Here is a 16,665-nt window from a genome sequence, read left to right as displayed (position 1 = left end):
GATAGTTTACAGTGAGCATACATGTTGAATGCCTGCATGTTGAAGTTAGTTTCACAGCCTGCATTACATTTGGTTTAAATTTCTGCTCCTGGAATTACCTGCACCTGTGTTGTAGAGCTCTGGAACTCATCAGATGGTGAAATTGTAATGACAACAAAAGTCTTGGGAATGGTCACACTGATGCCATTCAACAAAGGGCAGTGTTCACAACAGAAAACTCATGGTAATTTCATACAACTACATTTACTTCCCAGTCATTCTGATATTCCTCAGCAAATCTGCTGATACACCAAACACAACAAACAAAATGAAAAACAATGGATACATAATTAATGAATTTCACATTAAGTACCAAAAAAAATGGACTTGGTCATTCCGTTGCAAAGAAAACGTCTTGATCAGCTCAGAGCACAGCTCAACTGGTCAAACCAAGGAATATTCCAATTCACAGGGTGAAAACCCTTTCACTCGCCAGTTGATACAATTAGTTTTTCAACCAATACACCCGATTTGAATGAAATGATGGGTGGTGATGGTGACATTTCTGTGCAGTTTCTCCCCCCCACCCGCCCCATTGTAAAACATGGACATTTTTGTCTCTCTACGGCCACGCCTCTTGTATTTGTCACTTGGCAAAGTCAAGCCTTCATTCAAAATTGAATCCCACACAGAACCAACCACACGGAACTGACAAAAGACAATGGCTTTGAATTTGACCAGTTAGCTGTGCTGTCTGGTTTAATGAACTTGGTAATGCTCCAAACTATGAACATGAATCCAAAACATCAAGCACCTATGGAACACAATGTGTAATAAAACATCTAGCACTACACATTAACAAAATAGAAGTGGGGGGTGGAGAAAGAAGAAGGAAAAGAACAATTATGTTGATAGTTTGAAAAGACAACAGGTTGCACAAGGAAACATGGGCTATTTGTCTTGTGCTAAAACTTTGATTGATAACACACAAGGAACAGGGATATATCTGCATTCAAGACCAACAAACTCCATAACCTACTCGGCCAATTTTAACATAAATAAACTAAATAAAAATCTGAACACTGTATAAAAGTTGATGATATTGTAGTTACTCTCTTACAACAATGCACAAATTCTTGAAATTGTGAATGAGGGAAAATCGATATTGTAGTTATTCTCTTACAACAAAGTTTAATTAATGCACAAATTCTTGAAATTGTGAATGAGGGAAAATCAGCTGCATCTGATTTACGGAGATGATAGAAGTTTTGGCTGTGGAAAAGAAGCGAAAGCATGGAGAATGCATGATGGGAGGGAGGAATTTTACCAACAAAGAAGAGAGAGCACACAATGGCTTATAAGGATACATTTTTATGATTTCTTTCTTCTTTTGTTGACATATTCATTGTTTCAAAACTACAGACATTTTTACAAATGATGATTCAGTCCAAAGAGTCAGGCAAATGAAAATCTCCAGTGGTAAACTGAAATCTTACAATTTGCTTTGTATGGATTCTGCGTAGGCATGGGTGGGAGCGGGGAAGGGAGAGGACTCTGCAAATCAGCTGCTGCCTATCTTGCATGAACATTCCATAAAAACTATCTGGACGATACCAAGCTCTGGTCAAGATGCCAAGGTACCAGCTCACTGTCCAAACCAATTGCTTTGCACAGTAGCAAGAGAAACCAAATCCACACAGCATGGCAAGAAAGAAAAGAAAAGAAAAAAAAAGAGAAAAAAAAAAAGTCAGTCCAGTCCACAAAGCTACAGCGGAATCGGATGAGGGTGACGAGATGCTCACTCAGGTAAAAAACGCAACACTGGCAGGAAAGGAAGTGGATGATGGAAGAGGTGAGATTTCATTCCTCCCAGACAAAAGCGATGGGGCCTTTCACCTATATAAATGGTTTCATTCCATTTTCAAAGGTCACTCACTCACACTACCATTGCCCATGTTTTGTGCCTCGGATCCAGTCACACTTACAGCTGTCCAAGTCTTAGCTTTAGTCGCCTGCTGCTGTCCAAACACCACCCAGCGCATTCACCCTCTGCTGCAGCAGCAAACCTGACAGTAGTAATACTACCCACCCTTCTCTTCACTGTCTACCCCTAACATCCCTTCCTTCGGTCACCAATTAAGCATCCTCACCTTCCCCCTCCCCATCATCTTCCTCTCCATCCTCATCCTCATCCACTTCATCATCATTCTCATCCTCTTCGTCATCATCATCAGCCTCCCCATTGTCATCTCCATGCAAACGTTTGATCTCCTCCTCATCCTCATCGCCATACAGCTCGTCCAGCTGCTCGATGCAGGCGTAGTTCTGCAAGTGCTCGTCCGTCAGGTCGGCATTGCCAGGGCGGATGACCAGGGCACTTCTCCAGCCAGCTTTGAAGGCAGCGTCAGCTTCTGCAAAGTGTACAATGCACAAACATCATATGAATCTTCAGTTAAAGGAATGAATGAATACTATTCATGTATAAATCTTCATGAAAATGGATTTTGTTTGTTTGTTTTTTATGTGCAATTTTTTTTCTTTCTGACTGAGAAATTTTGCGTTTTGTTTCAGTTGGTGTTTTCCATAAGGAAAAGAAAATAACTTCCCAAAGGAAAATTACACCATAAACGTGATTTCTTTTACTATAAGATTGTGTAGTATCTTTAAATTGCAGGTATGAGATCAAGAGCTCTTCAAGGCAGTGGAAAATAAATGAGCTATGAATTGTGCCCATGGGGGACTGATACTGTGGAGTTGGGCATAAAAAGAAAATAAATAAATAAATTTAAAAAAATTTAAGGCTGTGTGGTACAACTGAAAAGCAGGCAAAATGCACCGTTCTGGCAAATGAGTGACCTTTCTTAGAGCATGGAAATACAAGGTTTTCTGCTGACCAACAAGTACTGGTATTTTACAGCTTTTTAACTTCTGTAAGAAAAAACCCCACTGACATCAAGAGAGCAACAGAATGAGAGAGGCATGCACTCACATCCAAAACATATGTTGGGTGGGAACCTCCAGATAAAAATACATTATTTGCCAAACAATTGGGTTTTTTTTTTTAAGGACATAAAGGTTAGGTATAACTTGACCTAATTGGTACACAAAGCAACAATCTGTGCCTATGATGAACACATCAGGAAATAAGCACAGAGGCCTGTGTAATGGAGGAAAGGGAATGGGTTACCTGCCTGACCACAGTACTCTGATGCACTTCCATCAATTTAAATTAAAAAAAACCACTTTATTAATCCACATGGAAATTAACTTGTGCAATCACAGGCTCATAAACACCAACACAAAATGCTCATTGTAAACACCAACACAAAAAGAACATATGCAAAAGACATTAAAACAAGTCCAATAAGACCCTCCCCACCTTTCTACCCTTTGTGCTTTCTAATGGCTAGACTTCATACTTGCTCTCTGATACAGCCATCCAAAATTAAACTATGAAATGACACATGGTTGATACTTTTGATGTGTAGTCATCAGCATGTCTTCTAATAAATGAGTCTACAGATCATTATTATTTGACAGTTGTACACATGAAGTCCACATCATTTGATTTTAAAAACATTTCCACTTACCCTCTGGTGTATCGGTGAGATACAGAATGTTTTTGGGGTCAATTTTGATTTCTGAAGCTATTTTCAAATAGCTGTCCTTCTCAGTCTTGGATCCCATAGCTGCTTCATCAAAGAAGTTGGCGAACACCTGTAAAACAAGCAACAAAAAGTATAATCATGAATATCATTCATGTATTACAATCAGTGTATGAAAAATATTGTAGAATATCCTAGTTAAACATTCTAGAACCACACACATCAGACTTTCACCTGTCTTACATGTTTTATACCTCACACTGAACAAACAGCAAATGTGCATGTTTTTAAGTTACCAGTTCATGTCACTGTGCATGCATGTGTCTGCATGAAATGTCTATCAGTTAATATCATCAGGTACCACCACTGATCCCCTACTATTATTCTATCCCCAGCATCTTAAGTTTTCATTTTCAATGTTAGTCATTGAACTGAAAAACAGCATATTTCATTTCATTAACTGACTGATTGTGGTGCCAAATTCCAACTTGACTAAGCAAGATTCCATCAGCCCCTTCTTGCAAAGATGTGGCAGTGAAACATTTGTAACTGGAACTTATGAAAGTAAAATTTTATGACACCAACTTACCCAGAGTGGAATATACCACAGTCTACCCCACCCCCACCACACACATATACACACACAACTTACATCTGTGATATCACCCTCTGGGGTGTTGGCAAACAGCATCTTTTCGATCTCCCCAGTTCCAGAAGAGTACACGTACAGGTTGAAGCCTTCCTCACTCAGCATGCGCAGCATGGGGGGCACGTCATCAAAAACGCTGAACCACACACAACCAAAGTAATGTAAGTGATGACAGAGAAATATTATAGTATGAGTGATGGCATACAGGAACTAGAATTATAAACCAACCAGTTTTCCATTTTCTGAATGATTAAAAATGTATCAAATTCTAACACATTCAAATACAGGAACCATAATTCTAAAACCAACCATTCTTTTAAGTTTTCTGTATTGTTCAAATATTTCAAATCTGAACACAATCAAATCAAATTGTCATACACTTTCAGTTTCCATGTTTGGATTTTAAATTTTCAAAAATCAGTCAACACTTAGACCACACTCTTTACCATGAAATAAGACCTCTGTGATTTTTTTTTTTTTTAATTAAAAAAAAAAAAAAAAAAAAAACCAACACAAGAAGAACTTAATTTTTTTTTTAATTAAAAATAAATAAATAAATAAACTAAGGGGATAAAAAAAACAAACCCCAAAAAACCCCGAGAATTCACATGTGATCCATACGTAATGATAATCCAAAACAGAAACCAAGGAATTCAGAAAAAAAGACAGTGCAAAGCAGTTAAAACTTTTTAAACTGTACAATGTTGTGACCAAAGTAAATGACTTGTTAGATAACCTTACACTAGTTCCAGTATACATGTTGATGTACCAACTCAAATAAGGGGAAAGCTGAAGGACACTTTTTATCTCTGGAAAGACTGGTCATTACTTGCTGTTTTAAATTACAACAGCAGCCCCCATACACCCCCCCCCCCCCCCCCCCCGGCCCCCATTGTAACATTAAACCTAAACAGACACATTAAGATATAAATAGGGTGTGGACTGGGTAGCCAAGCTTCCAAAGCACTGTTGGGAAATACTTAAACTGTGCTACAATGATGTCAGTCTGGGTTGGGTTTTTTCCTCAGTTTCAAAGTGGACAGGCAAATCATTTGCTCAAACACTGACTTGTGTTAAAATAAAGTGGTATTAAGTCACATGCTTGCCTTTCCCTAACTTATTTAACCCCACATCTAAGCACTGCCCTAGCATCAAAACTGTTTCATTGAAATTGTGTACACATTCCTACAAATGCATAAACTGCAAGCAAAGGGAACTAACTACCATATTTTTAGCTGTGTTTTCTTGTGTCAATTTGGTGGCAAACCAGTCAATTTCAGTATATTCTCTTCGTTTTTCTGCATCAATACAACAGGGGAATACGCCAAGGCTGTAAACTCCCTTGGATTGAATGGGTTACTTGGTCCTTCATTTTAGGTCCAGAAACCAGTTTGGATGATCAAGAATAGATGTCCATGCATTGTACAAGCTCAGGTTGTAATTAGTTGAAAAACCTTAACAAATGTAAACACCAGAACGTAAACACATAGCTGGTGATAAGATAACACAAACTGGCAGTGCTGACAGGACATCCATGCATTTTGTATCAATGTATGTCTTCGTGTTCGTGTGTCATTGTATAAAATCATCATTATATAACACAAGACTGTAAAGCATGCATTCTTAAATATTTGCACAAAGCCAAGAAAGAGCTACTCACTCTGCTTTGAATCTGTCGCACTCAAAGCCATGACGCAAGACATGGTTTCGGAACTGTCTGAACTCTGCACAGTCAGCCTTGCAGTCAACCCATCTCTGGACACAAGCCGCCACTGCCTTCTTCACAGCTTCTTGACCCTCAGCAGCATCAGGAATCGTCTCCGCACCCTCCTCTCCATCATCCTTCTCTTTCTGTGCCTGACAGCAATCATATCATATTGATTATATTATGTGTCATTCTGCTTTTACTCTTCTTTTAAAACACTAAAATAGTAAAAGTAAACATTAATCATACATATGCAGACAACTTCAAGCTTGTCCAGGAATTTGTTTTATGGTGGAGACATTTCCACAATGCTGGCAGATTTACTATGTGTGATACATCTCTTGCTCAATGAGACAAACGTCTATATTCATTAATATATTATTAAGTTCATTGCAACATACATGTCATATAGCCCATGACAAAAGAACACAAACACTGAAACAGCAACCGACCACAATATCAGATAATTAATTTTACTTCTTGCATTCAGTTACAACACTTTATATGATATATCAATCAGCTTTCTTAAACTTACCATTTCCCTGAGTGTAGCAAGGTCCTTTATTGTTTCTGGTTCCTCAAATGTATCTTTCAGGTGGTCTTCAATGTTCTCAGGAATCAATATATCCTGCACACGCGCATAACAAAATAATGGGCATGTTGTCACACAACTTAAATGTAACAAAATACTAAAACTATGATAATTCTACAACTTAAATTACTAAAATTAGTAAAAATGAAATAAAATACTTAAAAGATAATTCTCCCATAATCATAATGACACTAATCAGGAATTTTAAAAAATCATTGAAGTCAAGTGTGTGTATGTCACTCTGTGTGTGTGTGTGTGTGTGTGTGTGTGTGTGTGTGTGTGTGTGTGTGCGTTGCTCTTGTTTGTTTAGGGCAATGAAAGACTTGAACACTCAGAACAATGCTTCCTCTCTCCAGTCACTTCATGGACCAGAACATTATGTGACAGAATACTACACATGTTCTGTATATTTTGTGGCTACACATCAAAAAGACTGGACAAAACAGTGACAAATGACAGCCGATTCTGAATTTCAATTATCATTCATTAATGGTATACCCTTCTTTCAGTTTTAACATTTTATAATTTAAGATATCTACAGTTAGGAAATAATCACTCTTCAGTTACTGTGTTGAAGTCAATAAACGGCCATGCTTCCTCTCCCTAAAATGTAAGAATTACTGGTTACACTCTGATATACTATCAAGCAATGTTGTTTCACCTAACATGCTGTAATGAAGCATTAAACACCAGTCATATAATAAAAACTAAAAATACAAAAAAACAAAAACAAAAAAAATCAACACATATTGGAACTTAACAAAGGTACTTAATCACCAAAGTTTCCCAGTCTCTTGACTAATATCTGGCTTCAACTCTTGAGACTGGCTCTATTTTTGTCACAATTTTATTTCACATTCAAGAAAGCATCAATATCAATGCATATGGACTGCTCAGTGATCTTTATGTCTCCATTATACATTTCATCATTACTGTTAATGTTTTTATTTTTTAAAGGAGGGGAGTGGGGTTGATGGTGGTGATTAAAAAATAAAGAGGTTAGTCCTGGAACTATAGATAAGTGGCAGTGGCATATCAGACACTTGTGTTCAAAACAAAACAAAAAAGAGGGTTCTAAGAGTTCAGAAACAGAAAAAAATAAAGCACCACCACTCACAATGGATGTGTGTTGGAAGAGGGAAAGAGCAGTGGTGTGGGGGCGGGGACAGTGAGAGGGAGGTGGTACAAGTCTTGTCACGTGACGAGAACCAAGCCATTCGGCGGCTTTCTTCAAACCCGGGGCATGTGTGACATGGCGGAAGCCAGCTTAGTCATTCGATACAATAAACAAACGATCATAACCAACTCCATCTTCATTCAAACAGCAACATTTAAAAACGTATCAACAGTTTCTACAAAACAGTACAAAAATATGTGAACAGTTCTTTAGATAATACAAAATAAGTGTTCGGAAATGAAAACCGGCATTCAACCGGCACATATCATGAAAGCGTCAGTCACCATGCCACCGCTATCAGACGATGCGATTCAGAATGCATTTCCTGGCGTTGACTTGATGCTGGAACTGTATTTGCGATTACATATCAAATTTAAATAGAACTGATGTTTTCTGAACCATATACAGCACGTTGCAACGCATGCAAACTGACGCTTCTCGTTCTCCGTGAGAATGTGCCTTTGTTTGCCACATCCCGAATATTCAAACATCTCGACCGACATTTTTAACCAAGGCCACGCATAATCACAGACCTTCCTGCAGAGTTTATAAGATCATTACGAAAGAAAAACATAACATTTGATGATATTAGACGCGTACAATGTGCGAGATCTATTTCGTTTTGATAACAGACGCGGCCGTCTCTCGGACCAAATTCTCATCCTGGTGGAAAAAAAAAAAAAGCGAAAAAAAAAAGCTTCATCTCCTTACCTTCAGAAATGTGATAGGAGTCGTTGTTCCTTCAACATCAAAAACAATCGCTCTCACTTGCTCTAACAGTGATTCTACTGCTTCAGCAGCAGATCTCTTTTGCTGACCCATTTGTTGTAGTTGTTCTGTCGCCATTTTGCGGGATAGAATTCCTCAGACAAAGACCTCAGCAATGTTTCCTCCGCAGTCTATGCAGGTGCGTACACCATTGATTGAAAAAGCCGGAAGAGGGCGCTTTTTGAGCGTAGCCTCACTTTGAACCGAATGCTGTTCTGTCTAATATTTTATCCCCAAACGTCAATGCATAGCAAGAGGCAAAACAATTAGAAAATTCAGAAATATTTGATAACAAAGTCATGTACGCATAATAAATTAAATATCAAATCCGAATCTGTTTCATTTACGAAGCCAGTGCGCATCTATACCAAAGTAGGCTTCATTGTCAAAAGCAGAAAAGTGTGTGTCTGAATGGGGTATTAACTGCATCAAATAACAACCAATCAGAAACATCGTTGGATTTCCACAATGTTTTGCTGAGGGTATGCACTTCTGCGACATCCGGCATCCACGTTGAAGCACACTGCGTGGGTGACCGAAAGAAAAGGTTTGAAAACTGTACCCATAAACTTTTTATTTAATGTTTGATCTGCAATTTTCTTCTTTGCATGCTCATAGTGACTGAATTTCTATTCATTACCTTTACTTCATTTTAACTTATTGTTTAACATTTGCCCAGCTGCTTACGTGGACATTTCATGTTACAGGTAGACAGTGGTCTGCACTTCGAAGAAGTCACTGGATGAATTGTGTCACCTATATAGAACCTTTGAACTGTGTTTTCGGATCAGACCTTTGCTAGAGGCCAGGAAGTATAAAGCGCATTCACAAATTTGACTTGTACACAATCATTTGTGAAGGACAAACGGAAAAGAGTTTTCCAAGTGGATCACGAGTGATGGACTGAGACGAAGATTTAGACACTGTTGCTGCTCGTCCATATACATTGACAGAAGAAATCTGCATATTTTTTGAAAAAAAAATCACAGTAGTGTCTGAACTGAACGGATAGCATAACACTGGCATCATGGATCCATGGACCGTACTTGTTGGGTTAAGTGTTTGCTGTCTGTCAGCTCTTTTGATATATATCATAACCCTTGTATCCATGAGGGAGAAAACCTATGATGAAGTCATTGCAGAGCAGAAGAAACGACAAGAAGAGGAAAGAGAGAAAGTCAAGAATGATAAGAAAATAGAGAAAGAGCAAATGAAGAAGAAATACAAAAAGGGAAAGGGTGACAAGACAAAAGAGAAAGCAGCCCAGGAATCGGACAACAGCAGCACTTCAGAGCATAGTTCTAAAAAAAATGGGCAGAAGAAATCTAAAATGGTCAATTTAGAAATAGAGCCAGAGATTATCGAGTCTGCAGACGTGGGTTTGGGAAGCCAGAAAAGTAAACATTCAGTTGTCCGAAAGAGATCAATCTTACACAACAAAGATGAAGTTACTCCAGTAGTAGAAAAAGCTGCAGAGCTACATCATAAACCAATCAAACCACTGGATGATCTGGAGCTGAAAAAGCTCCATGATATGAAGACGCATGAAGTGTCGGCTGTGAAAAAGGGAAAAGGCCAGCACACTGATCAGAAGCAAGTTGACAAGGAAGAGCAGAAAACCCAGCACACTGATCTGAAACAAGTGAAAGAAATCAAAGTGCAAAAAACGCAGCAAACCGTCCAGAAAGCAGAAGTGAAGGAAACAAAAATCCAGAAAACCAAGACTACAGAGCAACGTGCAGCTGCAGAAGGAAAAGGAGTCAAGTCCAAGAGTGCAACAGGTATTTATAAATATTCACTTTATGTCTCTAATGTAAAAAAAAGAAGAAAAAAAAGAAAGTAAAATGTCAGTTGTGTATAATTTCTTGTAATCCAGATAAGTGTCAAATTTGTACGTGTGTAACTTTTGTATGTGGGTTTATTTCAGTTATTCAAAAGTGATTGAATAGTAATGAATAAAGTTGTGTGGGTTTTTTTGTTCTATTCCGAATCAGAAACTTTTTCAGCAAATGTTTTATTATTATTATTAATTTTTTTTTTTTTTTTAATGTTGATAATGGGAAATTTTTCCTCTTTGTGGAGTTGTAAAAAAAAAAAAAAAAAAACTGAAAAAAAACACAAAAAACCCCCCAACTAAATGACAGAACTGGTTCTAACTGTGTCTTGCATAAATGGGTGTACACATAAATCATCCGCAACATGATTCATATGTATATATGTTCCCAACATTCTCACAAAAGTCACATACATATTTTCACTTATGCAGAAACAAGGATGAATATTTGAAATTTGATAGGTTGAAATTTGAATTATGTTTTCAGTCATTAACGGGAGCTCTTTGAAAGGATCACACCTGATTGACACACTTCGCACAGTTGAACTCAGTGATTTTGAAATCCAGTCACTGATAGATGTTTTGCTGAACCGCCAAGGAGCCAGTGTTGATGCCCAGGTGTCTTGGAATAAGGTAAATAAATCTTTTGTGTCATATGTGTATGTACCAGACTACCAATACTTCTACAAATAGTAATAGTACTGCTACTACCACCACCACTACTGCTACTACTACTGCTAATGATAATGATCATATTTAAATAGTGATTGAAACCTCTTTAAATGCTTTAATGTATCACGTCTGATGCAGCTCACACACACACACAATCAGTGACCATGCACACACATAGAAGAAACAGATACTGTTCCATGTAATACAAATGATTCCTCATATCTAAAGACTGCTTGAGAAGGAACATATTTAGATTTGTTTCAGCTATTTGTGGACGATGGAATGGATGAGCATTCCCACATGAAACGTACTCAGGATTTGGACAACAGAATGGAATAGCATTTTCCAAAATTAAAAATTGATTACGTGCTGCTTATGTGATTAGGTGATTATCCAAGCAGAGTGTGCTATTCTTGGCCACACCACAGCCGAATGGTATGCTTGGCCAGCCTGTCATTTGTAGCCCATCTCACGCACACGCTGACAAAGTCATTGACCTGTTGTCTGTTTTGCGTGCTAGTGTGTCGGTAAAATGGCATCTGAAGCGAGTTCATCTCAAAATTAGTCAAAATATTGCGGAACAAACAAGGCATCGATGGCGGCGTTTTAGCTCTCCAAGTCCAAAATGTATAAATACTTATCAGAAGCTATTTTGTGCATTTACAGGCACTTGTTCTATTAACTTTGTTCCCATGGATATGATCAAACAATGTGATGATCTGGGGTGAAATATTAGCATTATTTTTTATACAATGGCAAAACTGAAAATAAGGCGAGATATTTATTTAATTTTTTTTATGTTATAGCCCAGCATGTTTGTAACCAGTTATGAAAGTTTCATTTTCTAACTCTGTATTTCGTATTGTGATTTTTTCCCCCCCAACCCTTACAAAATGGGGCATCTGTGGGGGAAAAGAAAGGGAGAGAACTTGTCCTAAGTGAGGCAAAGGATTTGAGTGAAGGACTGGGTTGGGGTGGAAAAGGCTATGAATTTCATTTTTGCAGTATTATTGCATGTATGCTGGTACATGTACAAGATACTGAAAGAGATGGATGAATATTGAATTGTAAGGCATGTGAGCTTGGGGGAATGCCTGTTATCTCCATTGATGATCGAGTGACTAATGTTTGGTTTTTTTGTTTTGTTTTTGGTTGGTTGGGTTTGTTTTGAATTATTTTTGGATTGATGATTCTTGTCTATCAGCATGTAGGTGCTGTGCTCAGATTGGATGAACTTGTAGGTATGGTTTCAAAGTTCAAGTTTTGAACAGTTTTCTGTGTTGCATATGGTCACAGAGATGGTGTGGAGAGACTTTTCAACTGAAAGTGGTTTTGTGGTTAAAGACTTTTTGTCCAAGAGAATGTGTGTGCCCCGTGTGTGTGTGTGTCTGTGTGCGTAGTATTGTTAAAGATTAATTTCCCTGTAATTCCTGGTCCAAAATGATACAATATATTGTGTGACATTTTTGTGCAGAAGAGCCAGAAAGGTGACCCAGTAACAATGATGAAGAAGCAGCTGGAGGAGAAAGAGAAAGCTCTCCTTGAAGGTAGTATACAATTTCACATTCTTTGGTCAGTCTTTGTCAGAATCATTTAGGTGTGTGTATCAAAACCGGTAATTGAGAATATTTTTGGTACATGCCATTTGATGTTGAAAGGGTCATGCCTGAATTTTCAGTTTATGATACTAGAAACCCAATATTTTTATGTTATAAAGTTTGTCAGTGTTTTTCACTTTTGGGTTGAAATTGAAATTCTGTTGTGAATAATCCTCTTTTCTTAGACTTAAAGGTGCGTCTTGGATTGAAATTATTGTATGTCTGTCAGTTTTAAAAGAACAAAACGTTAGTTACTGTACAATGCGCATGCTTAATATTTTAAGGGGAAAAAATGCAGGCGACAGAATTGTGTGCATGTGTGTGGAAAAAAAAAGTTCTAGCTTCTTGGTAGACAGTTCTGCAATGTTTATTCCATTGAAAGAATTTTCTGGCTCCTTGGTAGACTGTTCTGCAGAGTTTATGCCATTCTGTGTTGTTTGGGGAAGGACGATCGTTAGTGTTTCATTTTGCATTTTTGTTTTGGACAAGGTGGTTCAAGATAAAGTAGGGGAAAGGCTGTGAACTAAGACTGTAAAAACTAAAACATGTGTTTTTTTCATTTTGCAGAGCAGCAGAGATTAGCGTCATCTGCCAGCCAAGTGAAAGAGCTGCGTGCGTCGCTGACAGCCGAAAAGCAGAAGGTGTCGGTTGTGGAGAAACAGTACGAGGCCCAGGTTAAGCAGCAGAAAGCTGACAACGAAGCACTGCAGGCACGCTTGTCCAACATCCATGCCACCCACTTGGCTGAGACCGCAAACGTCAAGCTTCAGGTGGAGCAGCTGGAAAAGGAGAAATCAGCTGAGGCTACAGCGTGTGCAAAGTTGAAGCAGGTATGAATCTAGCAGGTGGAGTGAAAAATACCACACTCCAAGTTTATAGGCTGCACTGATGTATTGGGTTTTGATAACCTCCTTTGCGTCAGTTTTTCATGTTTATGATTATATATTGCTGGTAAAAACTAAGAACAGATACAGTGTCATTGAAGATGAAGTTGCTTTAACTAAATTAACACAAATAACAGTCACAGTGTTAACAATTCAAAATGATGCTTTGTTGTATGGGACGAGCAAAATGCGCACTTTGTGCCATTGATTTGCTGTATTAATAAGGTGTTACTGAATCCAACAAAAACCAAAAGGGGGGGAAGATTTGAATAATCAGTAATTTATCTTATGGTTGATGTTGTAAATTTCTGCTTCTGCGGGAGGACAGTTTTGCTGTGCTGTCCTATCATTGTTGGCAGAAGGACATTTTAGTTCTCAGTCACTGTCATATCAATTGCATTAGACAACTTGAGAGTAATTTTTGTTCTTGATTATTACATTTTACCCATTCTGTACCAGTCTTGTGCTTGCATTTGCACTATCAAATGAGCGCCTGCGCCTTATGCTCACCTATGATTTGGCTATTCTTTTGCATTTATGAAATATTCAAAACTGATTTGAATCCGTCTTTTCAGACATTTGTTGATCAGAAGTACTTTTTATCTTTTATTATACATGCTTTTAAAATAGAACATTGACAGGCGCAATAGCTGAGTGGTTAACTTAGCCGTATGAAGAGCACAGGAACAGGAGTCATGATGGCTCCCGTCAAAAGAGGGCGCTAGCCAGGGGGACAGAGGGGACGTTACCTACTTCCGGGAGGTTATCGGTTCTCCGCATAGGCAGATAGTAGTTTGCACAGGACAGGGATGTCAGACCCCTGCCGGAGTCTGCACTAGTTGGGTCACGGTAAGTATGTTATTTAAACGTAATTTTAGATAGAAAATTTCCTTTCAATCTTAGCATGCACACCCCCGAGTATGGCTGCCTACATAGCGGGGTAAAAATGGTCATACATGTAAAAGCCCACTCGTATTCATACGAGTGAACATGGGAGTTGCAGCCCATGAACGAAGAAGAAAATAGAACATTGACATGTGCTGTTACATTCAGATCTACTCTGTTCTCCTTCACAGATATTCTGAATTTTATGGCCTAAAGACTTTCAGAATATATATTCAGGAATTAAAGAGTGTCTTGTATCTGTGAACGTCATATAAAATGAGCCTCCATCACTCTCCTTCCAAAACTACCTCTGTCATACCCCCTTTTGGTGTATTTTTTCATTGATGAAATTTTCATTTGTTCCAGGAAAACAAAATTTTGCAAGAATCTCTGTCCAAAGCAGTGTAAGTATACTATCATTAAAACAAGCATGGGTAGCTTTAAAAAGCTGGTGAAGCCATAAAATGCTTTCTGTTTTGTTTGACATAACTAATTCAGGGATCGCGCTAGACTTTTTCAGAACGCGTGCAGCTTACGCAAAGTCGGCAAAAAAAACGCGTAAGTTAGAGTCAGAATTGCGTCAGACCTATGACACTAAATCAAAGGTTTACTCACCTATTTTCGCCGCTCACGTCGGCGCTGAAATTCACCGCATGCCCTGACAATCAGTTTGTTGCACTGGCTCAATGCTGGACCTTCCATTGCAATGCGCAACAGCGTGTCCACATGCGCATCTGTCAGTCTTGATCGGTCAGCAGTTTTGATCATATTTTGCCAGCTGAAACCTCTCTCACAAGGAACAGAGCTGTCAGGGACTGTCAATGCAATGTTCGCCAGCACAGCAAAATCAGGATTTGTTGCGTCATAATCCATGATGACAACTTTGCAGGCTTTCTCGAAACTGGTCACGCCCTGTTATGATGCCACTCTGTTCCAAAACTCGTCAGCTAAGCAGTGTTGTGTGCGCGCGTACTCTGTAAATTGGCTGTAGCTGTTAAGAGTCACGTAGGCATCTCGCAGTGCTCCGCATGCACAGACACTTTGTCTTGTACCGTCTGATTCAGTATCGCAAACCTAGCTGCCAAGTCAGTCCTAAAGTTGCATTGATACGGCTTGGAGTAAAAGTTGTTTTGCGTAAGTGTTACGCGTGAGCGCTGTGAAAATGCGTCAGCGAAAATCAAAATGCGTCAAATACGTGAAAAACATGCGTTAACGCGATCCCTGCTAATTGGAGGATTTGTGGTCTAGGCCATATGATATTATTCTGTTAGTGCAGTGCTGGAAACAGAACAATAGTGGGAAAAGTCATCATATTTTGAGCTGAACATAAGGTGCTCAAATTAACTTCAGTTCTTATGTTCTTGTGTGCATATTAGCTGTTCATTTTGAGTTGTGGATCTTCGCATATCACAGGAAGCACCCCTCATGCCTGTCATTGCTTGAACTTAGATAATAGCTCAGGCTGGAACCTACACAACCCCAGCAAAACAACATGATCATGAAGAGGAATCCCAAGAGATAACAGATTTTCAGTCTCCAGTAGGATATCAGTTTGATGTAGTGTTAAAAGTAGAAAACAAATAATAGCAATCACTTCATGTCAGTGGTGTAGTTTGTAGATTTGTACAGCTGGCATTATCATGTATTACAACAGATATGGAATTGTTAGTGTATAGTGCTTTGTTTCAAAGTGGACAATGCTATCAGTGGGGCAGTTTGTAATATACTTGGCATCATTATGAATTAAAATTTAGGTGTTACATTATTTTATTGCAAAGTGAACAATACTGTCAGTTGGTGTAGTTTACAGATACAGTTGGCATGATTATGAATTACAGTTGAGGTACTGCATCATTTTGTTGCAAAGTGGACAATCCATAGAGTGGTTTGCACAGTTGGCATGTTCATGTATTACATAACAATAGAGGTATTGTATTATTTTCTTGCAGAATGGACAGTTCATCAAAGGGAGATGTGACCAGCTTGAAACAGAAAGTGTCCATTATAGAAAAACAGCTGTCAGACAATACAGTTCAGCTGAACGCTGCTGAGAGAGCCCAGAAGTCCAGTGAGGAAAAAATCAAGAAATACGAGGAGCAGATAAAAAGTCTTGAATCTTCCAAGGTATGGAGTTTCTTGTGAAGGGTAGTCTTTGTATGTATGTTCTCCAGTTCTCTTCTGCTCTTTCTCTCCTCCTCACTTTCTCTCTCTTTTTTTCAAGTGGTGCTTTTTTTTTTTTTTTTTTTTTTCATTATTTGTAGTGGGGTTGTTGTTATTATTACTAAATAGAGGGAAATGAGATGCTTTTAATTCATGA

General features: G+C 38.4%; 2 protein-coding genes across 2 annotated transcripts in view; one reads left to right on the top strand and one right to left on the bottom strand.

The window, feature by feature from the left end:
- Positions 1-227: 227 nt before the first annotated feature.
- LOC143281210 (enolase-phosphatase E1-like) lies at positions 228-8,650 on the bottom strand. Its single transcript, XM_076586284.1, has 6 exons — positions 8,419-8,650; positions 6,474-6,566; positions 5,894-6,090; positions 4,237-4,369; positions 3,570-3,696; positions 228-2,390 (listed from the first exon to the last, which is right to left on the bottom strand). The coding sequence occupies exons 1-6, from the start codon at positions 8,551-8,553 to the stop codon at positions 2,116-2,118; spliced, it is 960 nt and encodes a 319-aa protein (XP_076442399.1). The 5' UTR covers positions 8,554-8,650; the 3' UTR covers positions 228-2,115.
- A 279-nt stretch (positions 8,651-8,929) lies between these two features.
- LOC143281463 (uncharacterized) overlaps positions 8,930-16,665 on the top strand; it is a 60,294-nt gene continuing 52,558 nt past the window's right edge. Inside the window, exons 1-7 of the mRNA XM_076586675.1 lie at positions 8,930-9,022; positions 9,183-10,256; positions 10,797-10,942; positions 12,456-12,528; positions 13,147-13,409; positions 14,715-14,752; positions 16,298-16,472. Coding sequence (XP_076442790.1) covers positions 9,503-10,256; positions 10,797-10,942; positions 12,456-12,528; positions 13,147-13,409; positions 14,715-14,752; positions 16,298-16,472 — 1,449 coding nt within the window. The 5' untranslated portion in view covers positions 8,930-9,022; positions 9,183-9,502. The remainder of the gene's footprint in view (positions 9,023-9,182; positions 10,257-10,796; positions 10,943-12,455; positions 12,529-13,146; positions 13,410-14,714; positions 14,753-16,297; positions 16,473-16,665) is intronic.

The sequence above is a fragment of the Babylonia areolata genome, chromosome 4 (assembly GCF_041734735.1).
Source record: "Babylonia areolata isolate BAREFJ2019XMU chromosome 4, ASM4173473v1, whole genome shotgun sequence".
NCBI lineage: Eukaryota > Metazoa > Mollusca > Gastropoda > Neogastropoda > Buccinidae > Babylonia > Babylonia areolata.
This window is presented reverse-complemented; position numbering and strand designations above follow the sequence as displayed.